The 25,847-nt window shown below is 45.7% G+C and overlaps 2 protein-coding genes across 2 annotated transcripts; both read left to right on the plus strand.

The window, feature by feature from the left end:
* Nucleotides 1–846: 846 nt before the first annotated feature.
* Nucleotides 847–6,978, plus strand: LOC125535748 (potassium transporter 7). Its single transcript, XM_048698822.2, has 9 exons — nt 847–1,189; nt 2,011–2,248; nt 2,611–2,856; nt 2,962–3,015; nt 4,188–4,448; nt 4,537–4,589; nt 4,694–4,808; nt 4,899–5,153; nt 5,690–6,978. Exons 1-9 carry the CDS (start codon nt 1,154–1,156, stop codon nt 6,766–6,768), a joined length of 2,337 nt encoding a protein of 778 aa, XP_048554779.1. The 5' UTR covers nt 847–1,153; the 3' UTR covers nt 6,769–6,978.
* Nucleotides 6,979–8,229: 1,251 nt separating this feature from the next.
* LOC125535749 (E3 ubiquitin-protein ligase) lies at nt 8,230–11,210 on the plus strand. Its single transcript, XM_048698823.2, has 4 exons — nt 8,230–8,474; nt 9,258–9,418; nt 10,016–10,149; nt 10,831–11,210. Exons 1-4 carry the CDS (start codon nt 8,245–8,247, stop codon nt 10,888–10,890), a joined length of 585 nt encoding a protein of 194 aa, XP_048554780.1. The 5' UTR covers nt 8,230–8,244; the 3' UTR covers nt 10,891–11,210.
* Nucleotides 11,211–25,847: the final 14,637 nt, after the last annotated feature.

Consider the following 25,847-nt stretch of genomic DNA (forward strand, 5'->3'; position numbering starts at 1 on the left):
TTGTTTCAGACAACTGTAGTTGAGTTGTTTTGCAAGTCGTCTGAAGTATCTACAATGCCTTATAAAAATAAACAGAGAGAGTAATATTAATCGAGCATAGAAACAAAAAATAAATAAATACGCGAGCGTAGTTTGGATGTTATATAACTTGACCTACTATGATCAACTTCTATAGTAGTATTTATTTAGAGCCTGTTTGGCAGCTCTCAGCTCCGTAGCTCCACTCCTGGAGGGACCGGAGCGGGAGTGTCCCGCAGTCCATTTTCTCGAAGTTGCCAAACATGGTGCTCCGTGCACTTCTGTATTTCTGCGGAGCTGGATGAATGCCGAACAGGCCCTTGCTAGTGCTAGTAGTACTTGTTTTCGCAAATTTACATGGAGCTCAACTGGCTCCAATTTCAACATATTAACTTGATCCCCGTTTCACTTTTCAACAAACACCGCGTGGCGCTCCCGAAAAACAAACCCCGCGTGAGCACGTTTGCGCGCATCCGCCTGCTGTCCACGGCGTTCTCTTCTCCTACAAGAAACCGAACGGCCATTCTTGTTTCAGAAATTGCAGGCGCACGTTTTTTTTCCGTTGAGACAAAAACACACGAGTAAAATCGCCCACGGAATAATAACAGCAACAGCAACCGCACCACACCACACATGCGCAATCTCGCCCGGCCCGGCCCACCCGCAGCAGTAGATATGTAGATCCCATCCCCATCCCTTTCCACCTGCCGTGCACGCCCGCCGCACGTGCGAGCCCGCATCCACTGACCCACACGCCAGTCCGCCTCCCCTGCCGGACCCACACGCCAGCGACCTCCCGCCCCACGAACCCCACGGCGCCGCCGCCCGCCCACGCTGCTCCTACGCGTCGTCCTCGAGACGGCGACGTGAGCAGGCAGGCACCAGGCTCGCGGCTCCCACCCCCGGTCGATAGCTCTCCTCCTCTCTCGTCGTCGTCCGCGCCTACAAAACCAGACGAGGGGAGAGGGGAAGCTTCTCTCCTCCTCCCACCCCCACCCCACCCCCGTCGCTTTCCCAGGCCCTCCCGCCTCGCCGCGCTAGCCCCGGGGGAGCTAGCATCAGCTTCCTCTGCTGCTGCTGCAGCCGCTTCGAGTAGCCGCCGCCGCGAGATTCCAGTGGCGGGCGGGCGCCCCCAATGGACGAGGAGATCGGCGCCGCCGCCGCGCCGCAGGTAACGAACCGCTCCGCTCCGCTCCACCCGTCTCCATGCCGCGTCGGGAATTCGGATTATGATGTTGTGATTTGGAAGGCGGCCGTGTTCGGGTTTTACTTTATGGTGGTGCCGAGATTTCGATCTCGCTTGTTCGGAGCGGGGGTGAGAAAATTACCGCCGGATGCGGGATGATGCGGTGCGGCTGTGCAATTATTCTGGGTATATACAATTGGTTGGGTACTTGTTTTGTTACAAGTTCAATTTTGCTCGGTTCTACAGTAGAACATTGGGTTCATCAGTACCATGTGATCGAATCGGGTCAACTGTTTCGTTGGTGCTCCCTTAATGCTCAGGGAGTAGTCAGGGTGACCATGGATCGACCTTTTTGTTTTCACCTTCTTATTACAGGCATGCGCATCCTCATCATAGAGTTCTCTGTTGATACAGCTTCAGTTTCTGAACTTCAAATCACCGTAGAGGTGTAGACTGTATCGGAAATTCTTTGATACAGCAAAAGCTGTTTCATCAGCTGCTGGCTTATCAAATTCTGGCCAACGTCGCCAGAAATAGACATATCGTTGCAATTGCATTGGCCGTTTGTTTTGTGTACTACTCCCTCTCTCCACTATTTTAAGATGTTCTAGCTTTGTTCTGATTCGGATGTATTTAGACGCATTTTAGTGTGTTTGTTCACTAGTTTCAGTCCGTATGTAGTCCATATTGAAATATCTAAAACATCTTATATTTGTGAACGGAGGGAGTAGTTTATTAGAGACATTCACCAGTTTCTTGTGGTCATTGTTCGTAGTCTTGCTGTGCTGATGGTTGTTGTTTTGCAGGGCCAGTGGAAATATCACAAAGCTCTTTCCTTACTAGCGTTTCAGAGCTTTGGTGTGGTGTATGGAGACCTGAGTACGTCGCCTCTTTATGTCTTCAAAAGCGCACTGTCTGGACTGGACAAGTATAGTGATGAGGCGACCGTCTTTGGATTGCTTTCACTGATATTTTGGACCTTGACACTCATTCCGTTGCTAAAGTACGTCATAATTGTCTTGGCTGCTGACGATAATGGCGAGGGTGAGTGATCTCATTGAACTAGTTTGTCTTGTTGGTTTCTTAATAGAAGTACTTATGCTCCCGTGTTCAAATTTTAGTTTATTGAATTTGGAGGAAGTGTTAGCCTAGCTTAGTAGAGCACACATAAATTCTGGTAGGCGGAAAGGAATATAGAAAATGTGATGTTCTGTAATAAGATTGTAAGCATAACATGTGCAGCGGACCTTTTTGCCATAAGTATTTTTTCTTTCTCCGAAGGATGAACTTGTGTTCCTTCTCTTTTACAGTAGAGTGGTGACTTGAGCTATCTAGGAGTAGTTATTTTGTTAAGCTAGTTTTTTTCACTGCATGTGGTTACTGAATAAAGTAAATGTGTTATCCAGGCGGGACGTTTGCTTTGTATTCACTACTCTGCAGACATGCAAAGATGAGCCTGCTTCCAAACCAGCAAGCGGCAGATGAAGAGCTGTCAACATATTATCAGCCTGGGGTTGATCGGACTGCTATGTCCTCTCCATTCAAAAGGTTTCTAGAGAAGCACAAGAAGCTGCGGACATGTTTGCTTCTTTTTGTTCTGTTTGGAGCTTGCATGGTGATAGGTGATGGCGTCCTTACACCCACCATCTCTGGTATGCACAACATGTCCTTGTTTATTTGCTTTGTTTTTCTTTCTAATTGTGGATACATACTTTTGCTTTTATCAGTTGTCACATCTCATGCTGTGCTTGTTGCAGTTTTGGCAGCCTTGTCTGGATTACAAGACCGAGGCACAGGTGGATTAGGAAATGGTATGTGTAGATTCTTCTTTATTTCCCCCCAACCGCATAATACTCCCTCCGGTCCTTTTTACTCCGCGTATTAGATTTGTGTCAAGTCAAACTTTGCAAAGTTTGACCAAATTTGTATTAAAAAATATCAACATCCACAATATCGAATATATATACTATGAAACTACATTTCATAATGAATCTAACAATATTAGTTCGGCATTGTGAATGTTGATATTTTTTTTCTATAAGTTTGATCAAAGTTGAGATATTTTGACTTCACACAAACCTTACATGCGGACCGAGTAGATATTTAGCAACCCGTTCATGTGACAGTAATATGCTATAATCGTTACATATTTATTAAAAAAAAACCTCTTAAGAAGGTGTTTCATCTAGTTTTACTTCAAACCTTCAGAGTGGGTAAGTGAACTTCCATATGTTAGAATGGAATTAAACAACACAAGCATCTCCAGACTTCCCTTGATTAGTATGGTCAAATTCTATGTAGGGGTTTTCCTATTTTGCAAGTGCCAGTCAAGCTATCTGATATAATATTAATCTTGGTTGTTCTTAATCTATATGCTGAAATCCAATGCATTTCAATGTTTAGTTATCTATCTGTCATGCGTGGAACTGTAAAATTTGAGCTGTAGCTCAAATTACCTGCAAGTAATCAAAGGTTTTTTCGTCTTCATCTTTAGTTGAGGAAAATAATCGTCCCATTTTATGATAATGAAATCAATTATTTAGTGTACTTTAAGATTTTCTTCGTGTGCTTATTTGCGTGAGTTCGACAAAGTTGATAGGAAACAGATGGAACATTGAAATTGGAAAGAATCGGTTGCATGAATTCGACAAAGTTGATAGGTGACAGATGGAACATTGAAATTTGAAAGAATCAGAACACCTAATTATTTGTTTGAATTATATTAGTAGTATGGGGGATGATGTGACTGAAAATTAGATAAATTTCAAGGCACCCCTGTTTGCATGATGATCTGGTGTAGAATTTAAATGAGCTGCCTTTATGACTTCGTAACCTGTATATCTTGAAAGAGTACATAGTTCTTTTTTTGCATCAAAGATATTACTGTTGCCGTTGATTTCTTCCTTGAGGAACATATCTGCATTACTTCTAGTTTCCTTTAGTAAATGGGTCCCATTATATTGACTAACTTGTTCTTTTACAGGTTGGGTAGTACTCATTGCATGTGTTGTGCTTGTTGGCCTCTTTGCGCTACAACACCGAGGTACTCATAGGGTGGCATTCGTGTTTGCCCCCATTGTTGTACTTTGGCTCTTGAGCATTGGTATCATTGGTCTCTATAATATCATCCACTGGAATCCCAGAGTATGTCTTGCTCTTTCCCCGCATTATATTGTGAAGTTCTTCAAGATAACAGGAAGAGATGGTTGGATTTCTCTAGGAGGAGTCCTTCTTGCCGTGACAGGTGAATTCAAATGGATGTGCTATCTAGCTATGATTATCCATTATTTGTAATGAAGAGTTTGTCTTATGAATATTTGTGATACATGCAGGCACTGAAGCTATGTTTGCCGATCTTGGCCATTTCACTGCTGCATCCATCAGGGTATGCAGAACTTCATATATGAGTTGTGACATTAATATTTTAAGGCTAGACTGATAAAAAAATATGTATCATGCTGACTGACTACAACTCTTCACCGTTTTTAGCTGGCTTTTGTTGGTGTCATATATCCCTGTCTTGTTCTGCAATACATGGGGCAGGCTGCGTTTCTTTCGAAGAACATGTCTGATGTACATGACAGTTTTTACCTATCAATTCCACGTAAGTTTCAGAAGACCAAAGCATGCTTGAGAATTTTCACTTCACATGTTGCTGAAAATAGTATTAAATCATATCACATCACTTTTGCAGGTACTGTGTTTTGGCCCATGTTTGTCCTGGCATCTCTTGCTGCAATTGTGGGCAGCCAATCAATTATATCTGCAACCTTCTCTATTGTCAAGCAGTGCCTTTCTTTGGGATGCTTTCCACGGGTGAAAGTTGTGCATACATCAAGGTGGATCTATGGCCAGATTTACATACCTGAGATAAATTGGATTCTGATGGTCCTTTGTTTAGCTGTGACAGTTGGCTTCCGTGACATAAACATTATAGGAAATGCTTATGGTAAGTTCGACCACTTCAATAATGCAGAAACTATGCAGATCCTATGGTACACTTGGGTTTTGCTCTTGAATCTGATGGTTCCTCATATACTTCATTTTATTCAGAACCTGCTATTTCTGTGCAACATAGTTCACCATCTTATGTTGACAATTCATTTCTGTCATACACATTCAATGTCACTGTTCTTGATTCAACCAAAATATAGCTATGAACTTCTAATTTCTGTGCTAAGAATTTATAATTGTCTAAATTATGTATCGCGCATATCTCATTTATGTTGGCAAATTCAGCCAACCAGCTACTATGTTTCTTGTATAGGCTGTAAGTGTGATGTTCATATCCTTTAGAGGTGAATGGTCTATCTTGGGTAGGAGGGGTTAAGTTGATGTTCATATCTTGGGAGGTGTGTATAGTTAGCTGGTCACTACCATCTTTCCTTGTTTTGTCACTGTATTTAGCCTTCCCTTTTTTTCATGATTTTTTAATGCTTGGTATGCCTGGACTAACTTTTGCTCCCATCCTGTGCATGATCTTAGGTCTTGCGTGCATCACTGTGATGTTTGTTACGACATGGCTGATGGCACTGGTCATCATATTTGTGTGGAAAAAGAATATCCTGCTTGCCTTGTCGTTCCTCATATTCTTCGGGTTAATTGAGGGCGCATATCTGTCTGCATCATTCATAAAGGTTCCTCAGGGAGGATGGACTCCGATTGCGCTTGCTTTTGTGTTCATGTTCATCATGTACGTGTGGCACTACGGCACACGGCGAAAGTACCTGTTTGATCTCCAAAACAAGGTCTCAATGAAATGGATCCTTACACTTGGCCCGAGCCTTGGAATCGTGCGTGTGCCTGGAATCGGCCTCATCTACACAGAGCTAGTGACTGGGGTGCCTGCCATCTTCTCACATTTCGTCACCAACCTGCCCGCATTTCACCAGATTTTGGTCTTCGTCTGCGTGAAGTCCGTGCCAGTGCCCTATGTTCCAGCTGATGAACGGTACCTCATCGGGCGCATCGGCCCCAGGCAGTACCGGATGTACCGGTGCATTGTGAGATACGGTTATAAGGATGTGCAGAAAGACGATGAGAACTTTGAGAACCACCTGGTGATGAGCATCGCCAAGTTCATCCAAATGGAAGCGGAGGAAGCCGCCTCTTCTGGAAGCTACGAGTCATCGAACGAAGGAAGAATGGCGGTCATACACACCACCGATGCAACCGGAACCGGTTTGATCATGAGAGACTCCAACGAAGGCACCTCCCTGACCAGGAGCAGCAAGTCAGAGACCCTCCAGAGCCTGCAGTCCATCTACGAGCAGGAGTCGGGCAGCCTGAGCCGCCGCAGGGTCCGTTTCCAGATCGCCGAGGAGGAGCAGATCAATCCGCAGGTGAGGGACGAGCTGTCGGACCTCCTGGAGGCCAAGGAGGCCGGCGTGGCGTACATCATCGGCCACTCCTACGTCAAGGCGAGGAAGAACTCCAACTTCCTGAAGTCGTTTGCGATCGACTACGCCTACTCATTCCTCCGTAAGAACTGCAGGGGCCCGTCGGTGACGCTGCATATACCCCACATCAGTCTCATCGAGGTCGGCATGATCTACTATGTCTAGTGTAATTTTTTGTCTGGTCTTTCGGATCCCTGTCAGTGTCACCGAGCTTTCAGGCGATGTAAAGATGGGCGGTGGCCGGCCGAACAGGCTAAAGCTGCCATCGTTCTGAATTCCGGGGCTTTGGTGAACATGTAAATACACCATGTTTCAGATTTTCAGTTCATGATAGGTAACATCATTACTGCGATCAACAACTACAAAGTTCGAACATTCTTTGCTTGTGCCTGTCAGTAACTTCAATTACCACGTATTTGAGCAAGCACGGTGTGTTATCTGCTTGAGATGAACAATGGACAGTATGCAGTATACATCTATCCCCATATCTTGTGATCTTTCTTATGAGCTTCCTTGGTAATACAGCAGAAACATGAAATTACAGCATGGCTTAACATGGTGATAGCTTCCACCTATTTGACGGAGCGCGATCTGGTCTCAACTTGAGATAAAGAACGGATAGCAGGAATATATGGACGAGGCGGTTCGGTGCCCAGGCTTGGCTGCACCTGTGATGAACAGAAAATTCAAAAAAATCTGACTTTTTGTTGCATGAAAGTTTTTTTTTTTGCGGGATGCGCTTCAAATTTTAGATCATTTAAACATCTGGGGATCTCTTAGCAAAAAAACAAAAAAAACAAAAATGAGATCTGTGAAGAAGTTTACTAGTGATGTATTGTTCTGATCCTTCTTTTGTGCTGATAGCTGCTCATATGCCCAAATAGTATGATATCTGGAGCGCACCTCACACATTAAATTATCTTTTATGCAAAAAAAATAATCAGATTTAAGAAAAATAATAACTCTTATGATTTTCTCTTCACCAGGTGTAGATGAGCTTGGCTTCAAGAATAAATATTCGGAAATACTCTCTTCATTCCTAAATATTTGTTTTTCTAGAGATTTCAACAAGTAACTACGTACGAAACAAATTGAGTGAATCTACACTTTAAAATATGTCTATATACATCCATATGTAGTAGTCCATTCAAAATCTCTAAAAAGACAAATATTTAGAAACGGAGGAAGTATATAGCAAAATAACACTAGTGTTTCTTATATTAAGTTAGAGTAGTACTCCCTCCGTCCCATAAGTAGGACGGAGGGAGTATTTTCTAATGCAGCATAATCACATAACATGATCATAGCCTTGTAGATTTTGCTTGGCAGTACTGAACTTTTGCTTGGAAAAGAGACAATTCCTTCATACGAGGCATCTTTCATGAATTCGTCGATCTCAATATGATATGTCGGCTCAGTTTTTTAAAGGTGCTCATCGAAATAGGATGTGCATGTATGCGCATATATATGAGCGTCTGCGTCTGTATTATGTTAGAAAAATAAGCGTATCTTCTTTTTGACCGCTTTAGAGCCTTGGAAAGAATCACATCTGTACATACGGCCCCATCTGCCATACTAGGCTCGATTGCACGGTCCGGCCAGGCTGCAAACCTAGCCCGACCGAACCCCAAACCGGTGCGCATGGGCCCACACGGCATAGAGGGAAAGCCGATCTGGTCCGATCGAACCCCAAGAGAGCAACCAACCAACCCGAACAGACGAGTCGCCTTCCTCCTCCTCCTCGTCCCATCGCACGGCGGCGGCGGCATGGCGGCGGGCGGCGACCTGACCGAGGACGAGCGCAAAGCGCTGCGGGGGAGCAAGTTCGCGCCCCTCCCGGCGCCACGGCCGTCCTCCGGCCCCAACCCGAGGTACCGCATCGCCCCCTCACTAGCGCCTGCCGCCTCCAGATGCACTAAATGTAGCTCGCGGTCTGACGGTCCACGCGCGTCGTGTGGTTTCGCCGTTGTAGTGGGCGGGGTTGGGGCTCGATTCAAGCGTGGGTGTTTGCTTAATTCGGTTCAGTGGAGGAACTGGAGGGCTTTCTGGCCTTCTGGGGCTGTGGATTAGGGCTTCGTCATTTTGCTCGTTGATTGCTTCATTTGAAGCGGAGTGCGTGTAGTTGAATTCAGGTTGTGTGATTGAAGTCTTCCGATAAGCTGATTTCAAGTAGTTTCTCGCTGCTTGCTTCTGTTGCTTGCAGTGCTGCTGATTAAATTTGTGAGGTTTGCAGTGCTAGATGAGAAAAAATGACTCGGATTTAGATTGTGCTTTCAACACTCGTGGCGTGTCTGCTGCTTGCACATGAAGTGAAGAATGAGCGAGTGCGCCACGTGATTCAAAATTTCATATCACTGGGATGCTTTACTTTTTGTGGCTTTCATGAGTGATTGGTGATGTATCTGATTTTTGGATTAAGTTGGGGTTATTGCTTCTATGCATACTTGCGTCCGTATAGTCCTATTTTTGTATATATAAAAAATATAACATTCATGCTCGATGGGTATCGCATGGAACATAAAACAGTGTCATGCACAAATAACCAGCAGAGTTAATTCCTTGTGATGTTTATATGGGCTTGCTAAAGAACATATAATTTGCATGAGTACTTTTCTTTGGTTATGGATATGACTGTTTCATCTCCTTTCAAATAGGATGGCCCATCCTGGAGGACCACTAACTACAAATAAGGCTGCTGCTTTAGCGAAATTCCTCGAGAGAAAACTACAGCAACCTGATGGCTTGGACTCTCTAAATCCTGATCTTGTAAATTTGGCTGTGAAAAATGCAAAGGAAACCATTAAGGCAAGCAAGGGTACGGATTGTCATTCCACTTATCCTATATTCATATGTCTAGCCCTTGAAATGCATGTATTGGATGAGTTATATCATGATTAAAGTTTATGCTTCTATTTTAGGTGCCATTTGTTACTTCTGAGTGCAATATTGAAATAGGAGCATGAATAAACCTTATTTTATGCCTTTTGTTTCCAAGTCTTGCCTGCTTAGAGTGCTTGTTACTACATCTCTTGTGATTTTTGCCACAGAACATGACACAGAAGTTCGAAAGAGTGGATGCCATTTGTTTTAGGACCACGCAGTCTCCAGTTATAGATCGAGCGAGAAACACCTGAATCACTAACGATAACTTTAAGACTAGATCTTATTTTCCTGATACTGGTTGATTTAAAATTAATGGTAAAGCTTTGCCTGATTTCTGGACTACTGTGAAGATGTGGTTGAGCTCTGCCACTGTTTTTTGCTTTATTGATGTTGTCAACTTTACTCTTTTTATATTGCGCTAGCAAATTTCACGTACATGACCAGTTGGCCACATCCCCTCAAAACCTATTTTGACCTACACCCCTTCCAGACCTGACCAAATTCGACCTACACTGTCCTGCTAATGTAGGTGAGGCCTCAACTTCTGGGAGAGTAGTACGGCATGTTCCATCATTTGAGGATTCCTCTGAGGTTTCCAATCAAGATGACGGGGCGCAGAGACAGGAAAAGAAGAAAAAGAAAAAGAAAAGGAGAAAAACAAAGGTAATACTATTTTTTGACCGAAACATAATATAATACAGTGGCTGTTTTGGTTTTCTGTTTGTCCTTTTCTAATGGAAAATAGGAAATCATTGGGTAGACACTAGATAATGTGATGAACTGAAATGTATTCTACAATCCTCATTCATAAAGTGAGTTTTGGAAAGTAAAGCAGTTATGCAGTTGTCCAGTGGCGGAGCTTGACAAGGATCAATGGGGGGGCCAATTAGAAAATATGAACATTTGGGGGGGCTAAGCAGACTGTTTCCTCTAATATATGTTTTCCCAGAAAAATTTTCTTCATTAATTTGCTCAAACCTGGGGGGGCCGTGGCCCCTGCAGGGTTGCACTAAGCTCCGCCACTGCAGTTGTCATTGGCCAGAACTACTTGATATACATAATATAGGTTCTGGGCACTGTCACCTCTGTTCACCGTATGAGCGTGATATTTATAGTCCACAGTGTCTCCTTGCAGTGTTGCTCATTGGATGGTGCCATATGAAATGGTTCCTTATTGATGTGATAATTCTGTTACTGGAATTTTACTTCACCGTCTGGCACCTACCACCTATATGGAACATTCATTCATTCATGATGTTCATGGTTTCCTCTAACAGTATCTTATCTGTGTTTTCTTGAGTCATCAGCCTTCCTATGTCTCTGATGGATGATTTCCTCATGCAGGCCGCTAAAGATTCCAAGCTCCACAATACATCAAAGAAGAAAAAGAAGTTATCGTTATGACTCTTGAATATCCATGGGACCATGGAGTTAAAAGAAGGCAGGCGTTCACACTTTTGCACTTCTTAGATCTCTTGGTTTCATCTGAACCTCAATCAACACTGTAAAGTGTAAACCTAGCAGTGGATCAAGGTGACCCGTCACAGTGAACAAAAGAGCACTTGTGAACCCCAGAGTGCAAAACTGAATGTAGTTGGTTCTTCTTTTTGAGGGCGAATGTAGTTGGTTCTGGTCTAACGGTCCCTATACCATTAGAGTTGCTTGGAAACATCTATGTATTCTGCACTTCGTTACTGTTGTTGAATGCTGTTCTGAGTTTGTGATGATGCAGCTCGCCACTGATCTGCTTGAGGTCTTTTTTTAGGGTTGCTTGAGGAGGTGTTGTGGGAACTGAGAAATGCAATGCCGCTGTGTCCTTTTGGGGGTTTTACTGGATATTTTTTGGATCACGTGGACGATGATGGATTGGAAGCTTTGTCCGGGCCCTTCCTCAATAGAGTGCCTGCTCGATGTGTCTTTTCCTGTGTTCCAGTGATTGGCATGGCCTGCTGGCCCGATGAATCTGTCAGGCTTGTTATTTTCCAGAGAAGTCAACATGTCTGCCTATATAGGTATAGCCTGTGCTAGTATACGCCTGTATGATATGCCCTAGTTGATGATGGGCCAAAATGCTAACATTTTCCCCTGCAATTGATCTTAGAGCATCTCAAACCGGACCCCTATTTCTCCCCGTAAACGTCTGGCCGGTCCGCCTGAACATGGCCCAGACCAAAAAAGGTCATCCAATCACTCCTTAAACCGAGGCCAGGTCCGCCTGAACATGGCCCAGACCAAAAAAGGTCATCCAATCACTCCTTAAACCGAGGCCAAATGTTCGGGCTGTTGGAAATATGCCTTAGAGGAAATAATAAATATTATTATTCATTTTTAAGTTTATATTAATGTTTTTATGTGATATAATTGCAATGGTTCTCGAGTCTGCGATAACCATGAGACTCAGAGGAAAACTCATGTGTATGTGTGGAATAATAAGCAGAAAATAGATTCCTAGTCTCCCTCTAAGACTAGCTCAAGTGTTATATGATGGTTCTGTTTTCTTGATCATGGGCTTAGGCATAATTAAAGTAATAAGGATGTTTTGAGAGCACATTATTGGAAGAACATTTGTGGGCTTAGGCATAATTAAAGTAATAAGGATGTTTTGAGAGCACATTATTGGAAGAACATTTGTGTTCAACAGACCAATTTATTGTTATACTACGAGATCATATCGTCACAGTTATTAGTACAAGCACACAGATGTTAACGTATGCATAATTCCTTTGACCATGAGAGTATCATGTTCTGCATACCGGATGATGTACTTTGGGGTTTGTCAAACGTCAACCGTAAGAGGGTAATCATAACAACAAATTTCAGGCGCATCAGAAAAGTATGACAATGGACTTGATAGCTCGAGACTATGATTTGCTCCTCCGATGATGGAGAGATATTCTTAGGGCCCCCTCGGTGCGGAGGTATCCATCATTGTCTGGCTAGACACAATGTGATTTTTCACAGGGATGGCGAAACGCGGGAACGAGAAAAGAGAACAAAACCGGTAAAGAGGATAATTGACATAGTGATCAAGTGCCGATTTACCTGGATGGCGATAAATCTCACCTTGGGTTTTGTAAAGCATTTCGATAATCATTCGTGTGGGTATAGGGATCAATATGGATGTTCACAATTCCGCTATTGATCATTGAATGGAAGGAGTTCCGGTCATGTCTATACTTTACTGAACCCATGCGGTCAATGCTTAAGGGTCACCTATCTCTTGAGTATTAGAAGCGTAGGAGCTTATGTAATTTTCACCAGAAAAGTTTCGAATAAAGAGAAAAATGCTTCGGAGAGAGAGCCAGAAGGTTTTGGAAGAAAATCGAAAACCAAAAATGTTCCGTGTAACCCTAGAAAGCATCCAGAAGGAGTGGGAAGATTTTGAAAGTTTCCTAAACCTCCCTGAATGTTTTAGAGGGCGTTGTGGGGCTGCCACTTGGCAATGCCCAAGTGGAGCAGCCCTACATGGGCCACTAGGGCTCAATAGTGGGGGCAAGCCCAACTTGGTGCAGCTAGGCCCTTTGGGGGCAGCTGGCCCTAGATGCGGGCACACCCCTTTGGGATAGCCCCCTCCCCAAGTCGGCCACCCCATGGCCTATTATAAAAAGAGAGGAGGAACAACCCCCTCGCCATGTCATCCACCCCTGCCCTATTAATAAATAGAGGGGAGGAGAAGCCTGCCCCAAGACACAATTTCCTGTGCTGCACCCCCCTCTCTCCCACCATTTCCTCCACGCCATGAGGCTATTGCTCCTTCGTTCTTCTACTCCGGCACAACATGGCCTGGACTGTGAAGCCTTGTCAGATTATTGATTCCATACGCGTGGATACCAACAAAGAGGCCGTCCAGTCGATCTTTCTTCGAGAGAAAAATCTCGTGGTTGGGAGGTTGTATATCCTAGCTGCGGGAATATGCATCAACTATCTACACCAACTCTACTTCCCTTGCACTCTAGTTGATAATGATCTAATCTAATCCCAAATGGATCTTCATAGTGTTCCCGGATTTGATTCGTAGGATGATTTTTTTCTACTGTGTTTCCATACACGGACTGTCTGGCACCCCTCAAATCCAACCTATATATGAGATGGATATGAGGCGGTCTAGACGCACCTGCCATGTGTGACATGCCCCAGGCTGATCCACCCTGATCCTACATAAACCTCATTATCGACAGCTTTGCTCCCCTCTCCATCCTCTCCCCTAACCATGGCCGGCTTCGACACCAAATCCGGATCCTAAGCAGACCCCATTGACTGGGATGCGCTCGCCCGAGAGTATTTGAGCTCCGTGGCATCCAACAAGGATCTCGCTCGCTGTCGGGTGTGGGTGGACAAGGACGGCTCGGGCTCTTCTTGCTCCGCGCCTGGCAGGGTGAGTGTAGTCACGGCTCTAGGCAGTCTGAGCCGTCCCTAGTGGCACGACAAGGCTTGGGAGCTCCGGCCGTTGATACGTCTCAAATATATCTATAATTTTTTATTGTCTCATGCTATTATAATATCACATTTGAATACTTTTTATAGCAATTTATAATTTTTTTCCGGACTAACCTATTAATTCAGTGACAGAGTCAGTTGCTCTTTTCTGCATGTTTTCTTACTTTCAGAAAATCCATATTTACGAAGCTCAAAATACCGTGAAGATTTACGGAGATTTTTTTTTTCAGGAGACGAAGGTTCCAGAAAGTGCCAGGAGGGGCCAGGAGCGGACCCTAGGCCTCCACGCCGCCAGGTGGCGCGAGCAGGGGCCCACCTGGGTCACTTAGAAGTGACACTTTTTTCCACCACAAAAAAAGAAATGACACTTTTTTAGAGGAGAAAATCTACTCATTTGTCCTTTAAGAATACTCTGTTGTATCGTAATAGTGATGCTCCTCGCATTTTTTTTTATAATAGTGATGCCCTTATTATTTCGCAGAAAAAGTGATTCCCTTATTACCATTTTGGGCGGAGGCGCACGGGCTGACACGTCCGGCCCATGCCCTCCCCTCATCCATCATCATCGATCGATCGTGTGCTGCATGAACAGTGCGCAACTCCCCGCTATCTATCCTTCTACCCTCCCGTTCCATCTGGCCGTCAACTTGTCCCGCGCACGTACGTACGCCCTTCTTCTTTATCCTGCACACCAGGCACGACATCTGGACCCGGGGACAGGCCCGTCGATCGATCCCACCCTCTCACGTGGTGACAGGCAAGCTGGAGCGTGACGACTGAAGGAATTGATCGTGGGCGAGGGCGACCTATCTTGCTCACATTCTCGTTTCCCATGCGTACTTGCGGGGCTGATGAAGTACACTGAAAACATGCACTTGTCCCGGACCCTGCGAACTCGTGACTTTTAATCGAATCGCACACGTTTTCGCAAGTGTGTGTGTACCAAGAATGGACACCGAAAAAGATAAGAAAAATCAATGTTGGCATAGCAATTCCTGGCCGGTTCATCAAGAAGAAAAAACACCCGAAATGTGCACAGTTCTTGCATGCAGGTACACTAGACGCGGAATACACGTCCATGCGGCCCGCTGCATTGCGCGACTGAGTATGGCGCCGGCGGGGCGCCGGCGGTGTACGAGGTAGGGTGTGATCAGCGCCGGCAGGCACGTCCCGGCTCGCGGCGCCCGCCGTGCCGCCCGGCCGGCGCGCGGCGGTGGCTGGCTGGCTGGCTAGTCCAGCGGCTACGTGGGACGACATACATACGCGCGGCTGGTACGAGGTAAGGTGTAGAGTCAGCGGCCGGCACGTCCCGGCTCGCGGCGCGCGGCGTACCTACGTACGCGCGCGGGCGGGCGATGGACGGAGCGGCTGGTCGTCTCTCTCGCTGGCCCGTGCGTACCGCGTAGGCCAGGGGCGCAGTACCTCCGCGCGCATGCGTGCGCCGTATGTCGCTGTGGCTGGCGCAAGCGGGGCGTACCCGGCGTACCGGGGCCCCTCCCTCCGGCGCGACACGTCGCCCCTCGCCACTGTCACCCGCACGACCCTACGCCCGGTTCCCATATACGCACTCCTCTCCCTCCTCTCTACCTTGTCACCCCGGCCAGCCCCTAGCCTCTGCCGGCCCATCCACGTCTCTCGTTTCATGACCAAGAAACTCATTATTTTATGCTGCTGCGCGCGCCCGTCTACGTATGTGTCTGCCTGGCTAGCTGCGGGGCCGGGGAGTGGTTGGGGCGCTGTGGATTTCCTTGCATGTGTGTGTGCATGCATGCATGTCGATCGATGCATATTCTCTCTTCTCTTCTCGTGTGGTGTGGTGTGGTAGTGTACTGTGGAGCGAGCGAGACAGGCTACCGGGTCCGTCATGTATGGTCAGGAGGCCCGTTCTTGCAAGGGGCTGTACTCTCGTACTTGCCACATCTGTCGCGCTCCTACTAGCTAGCCACCCCACGCTCCACCCCTCCCTCGTTGTTGCATGCTCGTAATGTCACTGAAAAAGACTAGCATTTCTTTCGTATAGAGACTACTGCCTTAGGCGTCTCCAGCGGACCGTGTTCGTGGACACATTTGGACCGTGTTCGCAAACATATGGCCGGACGGAGGCCATCCAACTCTATTCCTCATACATCAATTTTTTTATATCAAAATAGATGTCCACCATTACACTACCGCAGAAATGCATAACAGAGGCAGGCGCTAAAAGTGTTGGAAATATGCCCTAGAGGCAATAATAAAAGCATTATTATTATATTTCCTTGTTCATGATAATTGTCTTTATTCATGCTATAATTGTGTTATCCGGAAATCGTAATACATGTGTGAATAACAGACACCAACATGTCCCTAGTAAGCCTCTAGTTGACTAGCTCGTTGATCAATAGATAGTCATGGTTTCCTGACTATGGACATTGGATGTCATTGATAACGAGATCACATCATTAGGAGAATGATGTGATGGACAAGACCCAATCCTGAACATAGCACAAGATCGTATAGTTCGTTTGCTAGAGTTTTCCAATGTCAAAGTATCTTTTCCTTAGACCATGAGATCGTGTAACTCCCGGATATCGTAGGAGTGCTTTGGGTATACCAAACGTCACAACGTAACTGGGTGACTATAAAGGTAGACTACGGGTATCTCCAAAAGTGTCTGTTGGGTGACATGGATCAAGACTGGGATTTGTTACTCCGTATGACGGAGAGGTATCACTGGGCCCACTCGGTAATGCATCATCATAATGAGCTCAAAGTGACCAAGTGTCTGGTCACGGGATCATGCATTACGGTACGAGTAAAGTGACTTGCCGGTAACGAGATTGAACGAGGTATTGGGATACCGACGATCGAATCTCGGGCAAGTAACATATCGTTAGACAAAGGGAATTGCGTACGGGGTTGATTGAATCCTCGACATCGTGGTTCATCCGATGAGATCATCGTGGAGCATGTGGGAGCCAACATGGGTATCCAGATCCCGCTGTTGGTTATTGACCGGAGAGTCGTCTCGGTCATGTCTGCTTGTCTCCCGAACCCGTAGGGTCTACACACTTAAGGTTCGGTGACGCTAGGGTTGTGAAGATATGTATATGCAGTAACCCGAATGTTGTTCGGAGTCCCGGATGAGATCCCGGACGTCACGAGGAGTTCCGAAATAGTCCGGAGGTAAAGAATTATATATAGGAAGTGCTATTTCGGCCATCGGGACAAGTTTCGGGGTACCCGGTATTGTACCGGGACCACCGGAAGGGTCCCGGGGGTCCACCGGGTGGGGCCACCTATTCCGGAGGGCCCCATGGGCTGACATAGGAGGGGACCCAGCCCAAAGTGGGCTGGGGTGCCACACCCCTTGGGGCCCATGCGGCTAGGGTTGGGGAAACCCTAAAGGGGGCGCCCCTTGCCTTGGGGGGCAAGCCCCCCACCCTTGGCCGCCGCCCCCCCTAGGAGATCCATCTCCTAGGGCCGGCCACACCCCTTGGGCACCCCTATATATAGTTGAGGAGAGGGAGGACTTCATACACCAGCCCCTGGCGCCTCCCTCTCTCCCCGTTACGTCTCTCTCTCGTTGCAAAGGCGAAGCCCTGCAACTGTGACGCCCTGCATCCACCACCAAGCCGTCGTGCTGCTGGATCTTCATCAACCTCTCCTCTTGCCTTGCTGGATCAAGAAGGAGGAGACGTATCCCGTACCGTACGTGTGTTGAACGCGGAGGTGCCGTCCGTTCGGCGCTTGTCATCGGTGATTTGGATCACGTCGTGTACGACTGCTTCATCCTCGTTCTAACGAACGCTTCCGCTCGTGATCTACAAAGGTATGTAGATGCAATCTGAATACTCGTTGCTTGATGAACTCCTAGATGATCTTGGTGAAACGAGTAGGAAAATTTTTGTTTTCTGCAACGTTCCCCAACAAAAAGCCCATCAGTGACAAGCGGTGCTCTTAGAGGCGTTCGCCACTACCAATATGGCATCAGTGGCGGGTGGGACGCCCGCTACTGGTAGAACATTCTTAGTGGCGGGCATGACTTATAGCCCGCCACGGGTCCACGAGGTAGTAATGGCGGGCGTCCGTGTATGCATGTCACGGTCATGTGGGGCAGCAGTGGTCATCCCTTTTTTACACCCACCACTGGTAGAAATCCAGGCCTACAGAGGAAATCATCATATTGCATTACATATATAAAATATAGTCTCAACATTCAATGTCGACACAATAATTAAGAGTGTTTGTGAAGCAAACATAGTAATTAAGAAGTGAAGCCGACTTGGTACGTCGGCAATCGTCGAGAACAAGTCATCCATGTTCTTCGAATGTTTGTGCTCACAATTGGTTTTGTTGTTCGTCATATGGATCTAACTTGCAGTGAAACTTCCTGTCCTTCCCGACAGCCTCCCTATTGATGATCTTGGCCCACACCTTCTGGAGGCGCTCATGCTCTCTTGAGAATTCCCCTATCTCCATGTGCCTGTCCTTCTCCTCACACCATTTGGTGATTTGACGATGACTTTGCAAAAGTTTGCTTATGCGCAAAAAGTCGCCCATGATGGCCATAGCATAGTAGCCAGACCTTGGGGGGGGGGGTGGACATTTGGTTCTTGGTAGCAAGAAGAGCTGGTGATGAACGTGAATTCCAAATGGTGTGCTATATTTCATTTTGTAATTCTTAAACACGAGTAAGCATTTAGAGCCTCCTTCAGTTTGGTCTAAAACTTTTGAGGGTATCTCTTCGAATCGAAGAAATAAGCCCGACCCTGTCAGCAATAGTGCGATTATGATCCAGTGGCGGTTCTTGCGCAGAAAATTGAAGAAATTACATGGATGAGATCAAACCACAAGGTCAGGTATATGCGTGGAATCCACAGAGTGAGTGACTTATGTTCTGAAGTACGGGACGGACAGGTGTCCTTCTGTGTATGATTCACAATCATGCACCGGAAGAGGTAGTCCACGATGAGTTTCTGGCCATCGGTGGATTCCACGTTCACTACTAGGGAAAAGCCTAGTAGTAGCGCGGGTTAAATAGCTAGTAGTAGCGCGGGCACCCGCGCTACTATTACGGCGCTACAACTAACTTGTAGTAGTAGCGTGGGTGCGCCCGGGCTACTACTACATCTGTTAGCAATAGCGTGGGTGCCACCCGCGCTACTACTATTAATTTCAAAAACAAAAAAAAATTCTAGATCCCGTGCGTGCTGTCAATGGCAGCAATGCTTCGATCCAGCGACGCTAGGGGTCGCCGGAGCTGCAGAAGGGCAGAGGCAGACAAGATCCGGCGCCGGCTGCTGCAGAGGGCCCGGATCCATGGCTGAGCAAGGCGGCGGATTGAGGTTCCTCTTCGCAGCCAAGGCAGCGAGCTCCTGGTCGTCTATGGCGATGACCTGCACGGGCAAGGACATGGAAGGGTGAGTGAAACCAGAAGGCAGAGGGAAAAAGAGAAAGAAGGGAGAGAGGAAGGAGATCGAGGGAGCACCGGGGCTAGTCGTTGGTGGTGAGGTGCTCCGGTGTGGTCGCGGGAGGCGAGGGGGAAGACCGGTGAGCTCCTGGATGCCAGCGGCGTGAGGCGACGACCTCGTTGGGCGCCATGGAGGAGGAGACGCGCATGGCCATGAGCGCCATGGGAGAGCCTATGGCGAGAGAGAGGTGGAGAGGGACTGGGAGAGGAGTGATTTGGACGAGGAGATGGGGATTCCAGGACTGTTAAAAACCCTAGCACTTAGTAGTAGCGCGGGTTTTTACCCCTCGCTACTACTATGGCATGTTCCGGGGGGACACGGTAGAGACCGCTTAGTAGTAGCGAGGGGTAAAAACCCGCGCTACTACTATCAACTTAGTAGTAGCGCGGGTTTATAACCCTCGCTACTACTATGGCATGTCCCGGGGGAAACGGTAGAGACCGCTTAGTAGTAGCGAGGGTTAAAAACCCGCGCTACTACTATGAACTTAGTAGTAGCAAGGGGTAAAAACCCGCGCTGCTAGTAAGTAGCAGTAGCGAGGGGTATAAACCCGCGCTACTAGTAAGCGTCTGTGTATAAGCTTTTCCCTAGTAGTGGTTGTGCCAGTGCATGTGATAAGGATCAGCTAAGGCCACATTTCTATACCGGACTTGGGGATCTGAAGCTTGATCAAGTGCCCAAAGTCTCATTAAGGATGAGGAGATTGTACTGTCATAGAAGATATTTGCATAGATCACCTCATTAAAGTGTAGATAAATTTTATCGGTGGGTAACTCATCGAAGAAATGAACACCCTTTATACACTTGGCCTTGTAACACTGGTCACCTTCTTTTGACCTAGCTACCACGTCGGCATGTAGAAGGTGAAGTTTGATCGAGAGGGTCCTCAACATAGTGTCCGATAGCATCGGTTGACCGGGCTTATACATATTCCATATGCGCCCTTCGGAGACGATAATGGGCACATGTGGTTTGTCTGCGGATGGTCTGGAGCCCGATTTCCCCCCTTGTCATAAGACCTTGATCAAGCTCCATTGGTGCCGGTGAATTGGCAGGTAGATCTTTCTCTGTTGATGGCGGAATATCTTGGACCATGTCTGTGGCGCCGACAAGGCCGAATAGGGGGTCAAGGTTGGAGAAGGCGGGATCACCCACATTAGCAGAAAATCTATGGGGAATCTCCTCTATATCACTCAGCGTCCACTCAAGATGGTGGCCGTGGGTTACTTGTCCTAATGTAGTGACACCCTCTTCAGGGGGATGAGGCAACGACCATGCTTCAAAGCCCGTCTTTGCCTCCAGCACTTCCAACCTCGTCATTGTCCAGTGGCAGGACGACCCCATGCATCATTCTAGTACCATCGGTAAACAGGATGACTTGCCCCTTGGTAATCCTTGTCATCACGTTGTCCACATTGGCAAGCAGCCATCATCAAGTAAATTACAATGATCATGGTTGCTGGCTGCTACTAGACATATGTTACTAGGGAGGACTCGATGTCACATGCGGGAGCATTTCAGCTAACCTCTTTTGAACTGCTTCATCTGCTGTTGCATCTACCGCGGGTCCAAGTTCTTCTCTTCGGCTGCGATCCTTTCATCATACCTGGGTTTCCTTCCGACTTTTAAAGTTCTTTGTTTTCGGGATAGACACCGTTCCACTTGGCCTTTCCCAAGCCCAACACACGCCCAATCTTTGAAGTCCCATTGACCTAGAACCCTCGTTGTTTGCCCAGGTAAGAGGGTCGTCATACCTATGGCCGTGGCGAGAATCTTGGTGAGTGGGTCCAAACTCCTACTTTATATTTCTCCAGGAAAAAAAACATATTTCATGGTAAACGGTAGGAAGGCACTAAATGTATTAGTTAATAAATTATTAGCGGTCCTTGTGGTTACCAGGTTCTCTTAGGTCGAGCAAAGTTTCGGCATCAGGAGGTACAACTCCTTAGTCTCTGGATCCTGCACAACATGGGCCCCTGGGGAAACAAAAGTCACGAGGACGATCTCGATGTTCCGAGAATTAATGGAGCCGGTTACCTACGGCTTCAAAGTCCGCGACCTTCTCTGTCCACATGCCATCTGCAGCTTTGTAACCACCAGGGCCAAGGCAGTGGTTACCTGGGACCTTTGACCGTAAATTACGGTAATAAGCACTGACCTCTTTGCTTGACTTGCTTTCGGAGGATTCACAAAATGTACTCCATTCATCGGGATCCATATTGGGATTCAGCCGCTTAACGAAGCTATCGAAGTCCTTACCCTTTAGAGTCACTTTGGCCCTGCTCTTCCAGTCTCTTAACATCTTTTGCCATTTTTAGTTCATAGTCTTCGCCTTTTTCTTTTTCAGTGATACGCCTCCAACATATCTATAATTTTTTTGTTTCATGCTATTATATTATCAATATTATATGCTTTATATGCCCTTTTTTATGGACTAACCTATAACTCAATGCCCAGTGCCAACTCCTGTTTTCTGCATGTTTCTGGATTTCTAGAAAATCCATACCAAACGAAGTCGAAACACGGCGAAACTTTTTGACGATTTTTCTGGATGAAAAGAGACCCTGGAAGCTTCGGGAAAAGGCCAGATGACATACGAGGGAGCCACAAGACAAGGGGTGCGCCCTGCGGGAAGGGAGCGTCCAGGTGCCTTGTGCCCCCCCTCTGCATGTGATTGAGCTAATTCAAGTGATATAAATTCCCACATACCCAGAAACCACTAGGAGAGGTCCTGAAACAATTTTATCGCCTCCGCAATCCTCTGTTCTTCTGTGGTCCCATTTGGAGGACTTTTCTGGTACTCTGCTAGAGGGGGAATCCATTGGGGAGAAAATCTTCATCGACCTTGCTGCCTCCATGATGTGTGAGTAGTCCTTCAGGACCTACGAGTCCATAGCAGTAGCTAGACGTCTCTCTCTCTCTCTCCCTCCTTCTCTCTCCAATACAATGATCTCCTCTGAGATCTATTCAACGTAATTCTCGCGGTGTGTTTGTTGGGGTCCGATGAATTGTGGGTTTATGCATGATCAGATTATTCATTGAACCTATTTGATTCTTTTTTTCAGATTTGTCTATGTGTGATTTTATAGCTATGTATGGTTTCCGATCTATGAGTTCCTGTGGCCAATCATATGAGTAGATATTTAGAGGGAGTGGTGCATAATAGTAGGTTCAATCGTGCGGTTTCCTTACTCTGCGACAAGAGGAATTGCAAGGCATATATTGTATTGTTGCTACTAAGGATAAAACGACGGGGTTTGAACATATAGCTTGGTCTTACTTTGTCTACATTACGTCATCTTGCTTAAAGCATTACTCTATTTGTCATTAACTAAATACCTTGCGATGCATGCTGGATAGCGGTCAAGGGGTGGAGTGGTAGTAGTAGGCGTCAGTAAGTTTAACGGTCTACTTATCACAGACGTAATGCCTATGCATTGATCATGCCATGAAGAATCATCGTATATTTTGAAAAAGCAATGATTATGTTTCTTATATTTATGGATATTAGTATGTTGATATTATTACTTCATCGTTTCTTATCATTTATACCCGTAAAGAGATTACATGATAAACATGCTAGGTAGCATTCAACATCCAAAATTCTGTTTTTATCATTTATCTACTCAAGAACGAGCAGGAATTGACCTTGGAGATGCTGATACGTCTCCAAAGCATCTATAATTTTTGATTGTGTCATGCTATTATATTCTCAATCTTGGATATTTTATATGCTTTATTACGCAATTCTATATCTTTTTGGGAACCAATCTATTAACCCAGTGCCTAGTGCCAGTACCAAATAGAGTCCAAACGCTAAGAAACTTTTTGACGATTTTTTTCTGGACAAAAGAGACCCTGGAAGCTTCGGGAGGAGACCAGACACAAACAAGGAGACAACAAGGAAACGGGGCATGCCCTGGGGGGGGGGGGGAGGGTAGGCACGCCCTCAGCCTTGTGGGCCCCACATGGCTCCGTCTGACCTAATTCCACTTCTATAAATTCTCAAATATTGGGAAACCCCCATAGAGCCACCCAAAACAATTTTTCCACCACCGCAAGCTTCTGTTCTTCCGTGATCCCATTTGGAGGCCTTTTTCGGTACTCTGCCGGAGGAGGAATCGATCATGGAGGGCTTGCACATCAACCTTGTTACCCTACCGATGATGTGTGAGTACTTCACCACAAACCTACGGGTCTATAGCTAGTAGCTAGATTGCTTCTTCTTCTCTCTCTCTCTTTGATCTTCAATACAATGTTCACCTCGATCTTCTTGGAGTTCTATCCGATGTAATCTCTTTTGCGATGTGTTTGTTGGGATCCGATGAACTGTGGGTTTATATGATCATCTTATTCATTGAAAGTAATCGAGTCTTTTTTGAACTTTATTATGCATGATTATGATAGCTTTGTATTTCTCTCCGATCTATCCATTTTGTTTGGCCAACTAGATTTATTTATCTTCAGTGGGAGAGGTGCTTTGTAATGGGTTTAATCTTGTGGTGTCCTCAAAAGTGACATAAGGGGTAGCGAGGCGCGTATTTGTATTGTTTCTATTAAGGATAAAACAATGGGATTTATTAATATTGCTTGAGTTTATTTTGTCTACATCATGTCATCTTGGTTAAACCGTTACTCTATTTGTCATGAACTTAATACCATAGATGCATGTTGGATACCGGTCGATTGGTGGAGTAATAGTAGTAGATGAAGGCATGAGTCGGTGCTACTTGTCACGAACGTGATGCCTATATATGTGATCATTGCCGTGAATAACATCATAACTATGCACTTTTCTATTAATTGCCCAACAATAATTTGCCTACCCACCGTATGTTATTGTTTCGAGAGAGAAGCCTCTAGTGAAAACTATGGTCCTCAGGTCTACTTTAATCGTATTACTAAAACCAAAAATACCTTGCTGTAATTTATTTACTTTTACTTTACTTTACTTTTTATCTATCTACCATTACCAGATTTAATCATTGCAAGTAACGAGTTCAATGGGATTGACAACCCTCTTGCCCGTGTTGGGTGCGAGTATTTTCTTTTGTGTGTGTAGGTGGTGTTAACGAGATTTTGTGTGGTTCTCCTATTGGTTCGATAACGTTGGTTCCCACTGAGGGAAATACTTATCAACTACTATATTGCTTCACCCTTCCTCTTTGGGGAAAATCCCAACGCAGCTCACAAGTAGCACAAAACCTTTTGATCATCAAGCTATATGGAAAATGAAAATATTAAAAGAAGTTTTGATGAAGTTGCTAAAGAAACACTAGATAATCTTGACGATGATGATCCTAATAAAGAAGAACCCACTATTATGCATAAAAACTCCGTATAGGTAGTGGTAATGTTATTGGAAAAGGTGTTATTCAAGATTTCTTTACTTGTCCTGGCTCATCACCTATGATAGGGGGATCAATTGTTGCTAGAACTACTTGAAGGAAATATGCCCTGGAGGCAATAATAAAGTTATTATTTATTTCCTTATTTCATGATAAATGTTTATTATTCATGCTAGAATTGTATTAACCGGAAACATAATACATGTGTGAATACATAGACAAACAGAGTGTCACTAGTATGCCTCTACTTGACTAGCTCGTTGATCAAAGATGGTTAAGTTTCCTAACCATAGACATGAGTTGTCATTTGATTAACGGGATCACATCATTAGGAGAATGATGTGATTGACTTGACCCATTCCGTTAGCTTAGCACTTGATCGTTTAGTTTGTTGCTATTGCTTTCTTCATGACTTATACATGTTCCTATGACTATGAGATTATGCAACTCCCGTTTACCGGAGGAACACTTTGTGTGCCACCAAACGTCACAACGTAACTGGGTGATTATAAAGGTGCTCTACATGTGTCTCCAAAGGTACTTGTTGGGTTGGCGTATTTCGAGATTAGGATTTGTCACTCCGATTGTCGGAGAGGTATCTCTGGGCCCACTCGGTAATGCACATCACTATAAGCCTTGCAAGCATTGCAACTAATGAGTTAGTTGCGGGATGATGTATTACGGAACGAGTAAAGAGACTTGACGGTAACGGGATTGAACTAGGTATTGAGATACCGACGATCGAATCTCGGGCAAGTAACATACCGATGACAAAGGGAACAACGTATGTTGTCATGCGGTCTGACCGATAAAGATCTTCGTAGAATATGTAGGAGCCAATATGGGCATCCAGGTCCCGCTATTGGTTATTGACCAGAGAGGTGTCTCGGTCATGTCTACATAGTTCTCGAACCCGTAGGGTCCGCACGCTTAACGTTCATTGACGATATAGTACTATGTGAGTTATGTATGTTGGTGACCGAATGTTATTCGGAGTCCGGGATGAGATCACGAACATGACGAGGAACTCCGGAATGGTCCGGAGATAAAGTTTGATATATGGGATAATAGTGTTTGGTCACCGGAAGGGGTTCCGGATGTTTCCCGAAATGTTTGGGTACGAGAA

This window comes from Triticum urartu, chromosome 2A (genome assembly GCF_056163025.1).
Source record: "Triticum urartu cultivar PI428250 chromosome 2A, HENAU_Tu73, whole genome shotgun sequence".
Classification (NCBI taxonomy): domain Eukaryota; kingdom Viridiplantae; phylum Streptophyta; class Magnoliopsida; order Poales; family Poaceae; genus Triticum; species Triticum urartu.

Bases quoted from the DNA above. Each gene is read 5' to 3' on its own strand.
- LOC125535748 (XM_048698822.2), top strand. From the start codon at position 1,154: ATGGACGAGGAGATCGGCGCCGCCGCCGCGCCGCAG. The intron at 2,249-2,610 runs GTGAGTGATCTC...TGTGTTATCCAG, and splicing joins TGCTGACGATAATGGCGAGG to GCGGGACGTTTGCTTTGTAT. The intron at 4,449-4,536 runs GTGAATTCAAAT...TGATACATGCAG, and splicing joins AGTCCTTCTTGCCGTGACAG to GCACTGAAGCTATGTTTGCC.
- LOC125535749 (XM_048698823.2), top strand. From the start codon at position 8,245: ATGGGCCCACACGGCATAGAGGGAAAGCCGATCTGGTCCGATCGAACC. The intron at 9,419-10,015 runs GTACGGATTGTC...CTGCTAATGTAG, and splicing joins AACCATTAAGGCAAGCAAGG to GTGAGGCCTCAACTTCTGGG. The intron at 10,150-10,830 runs GTAATACTATTT...TTCCTCATGCAG, and splicing joins AGAAAAGGAGAAAAACAAAG to GCCGCTAAAGATTCCAAGCT.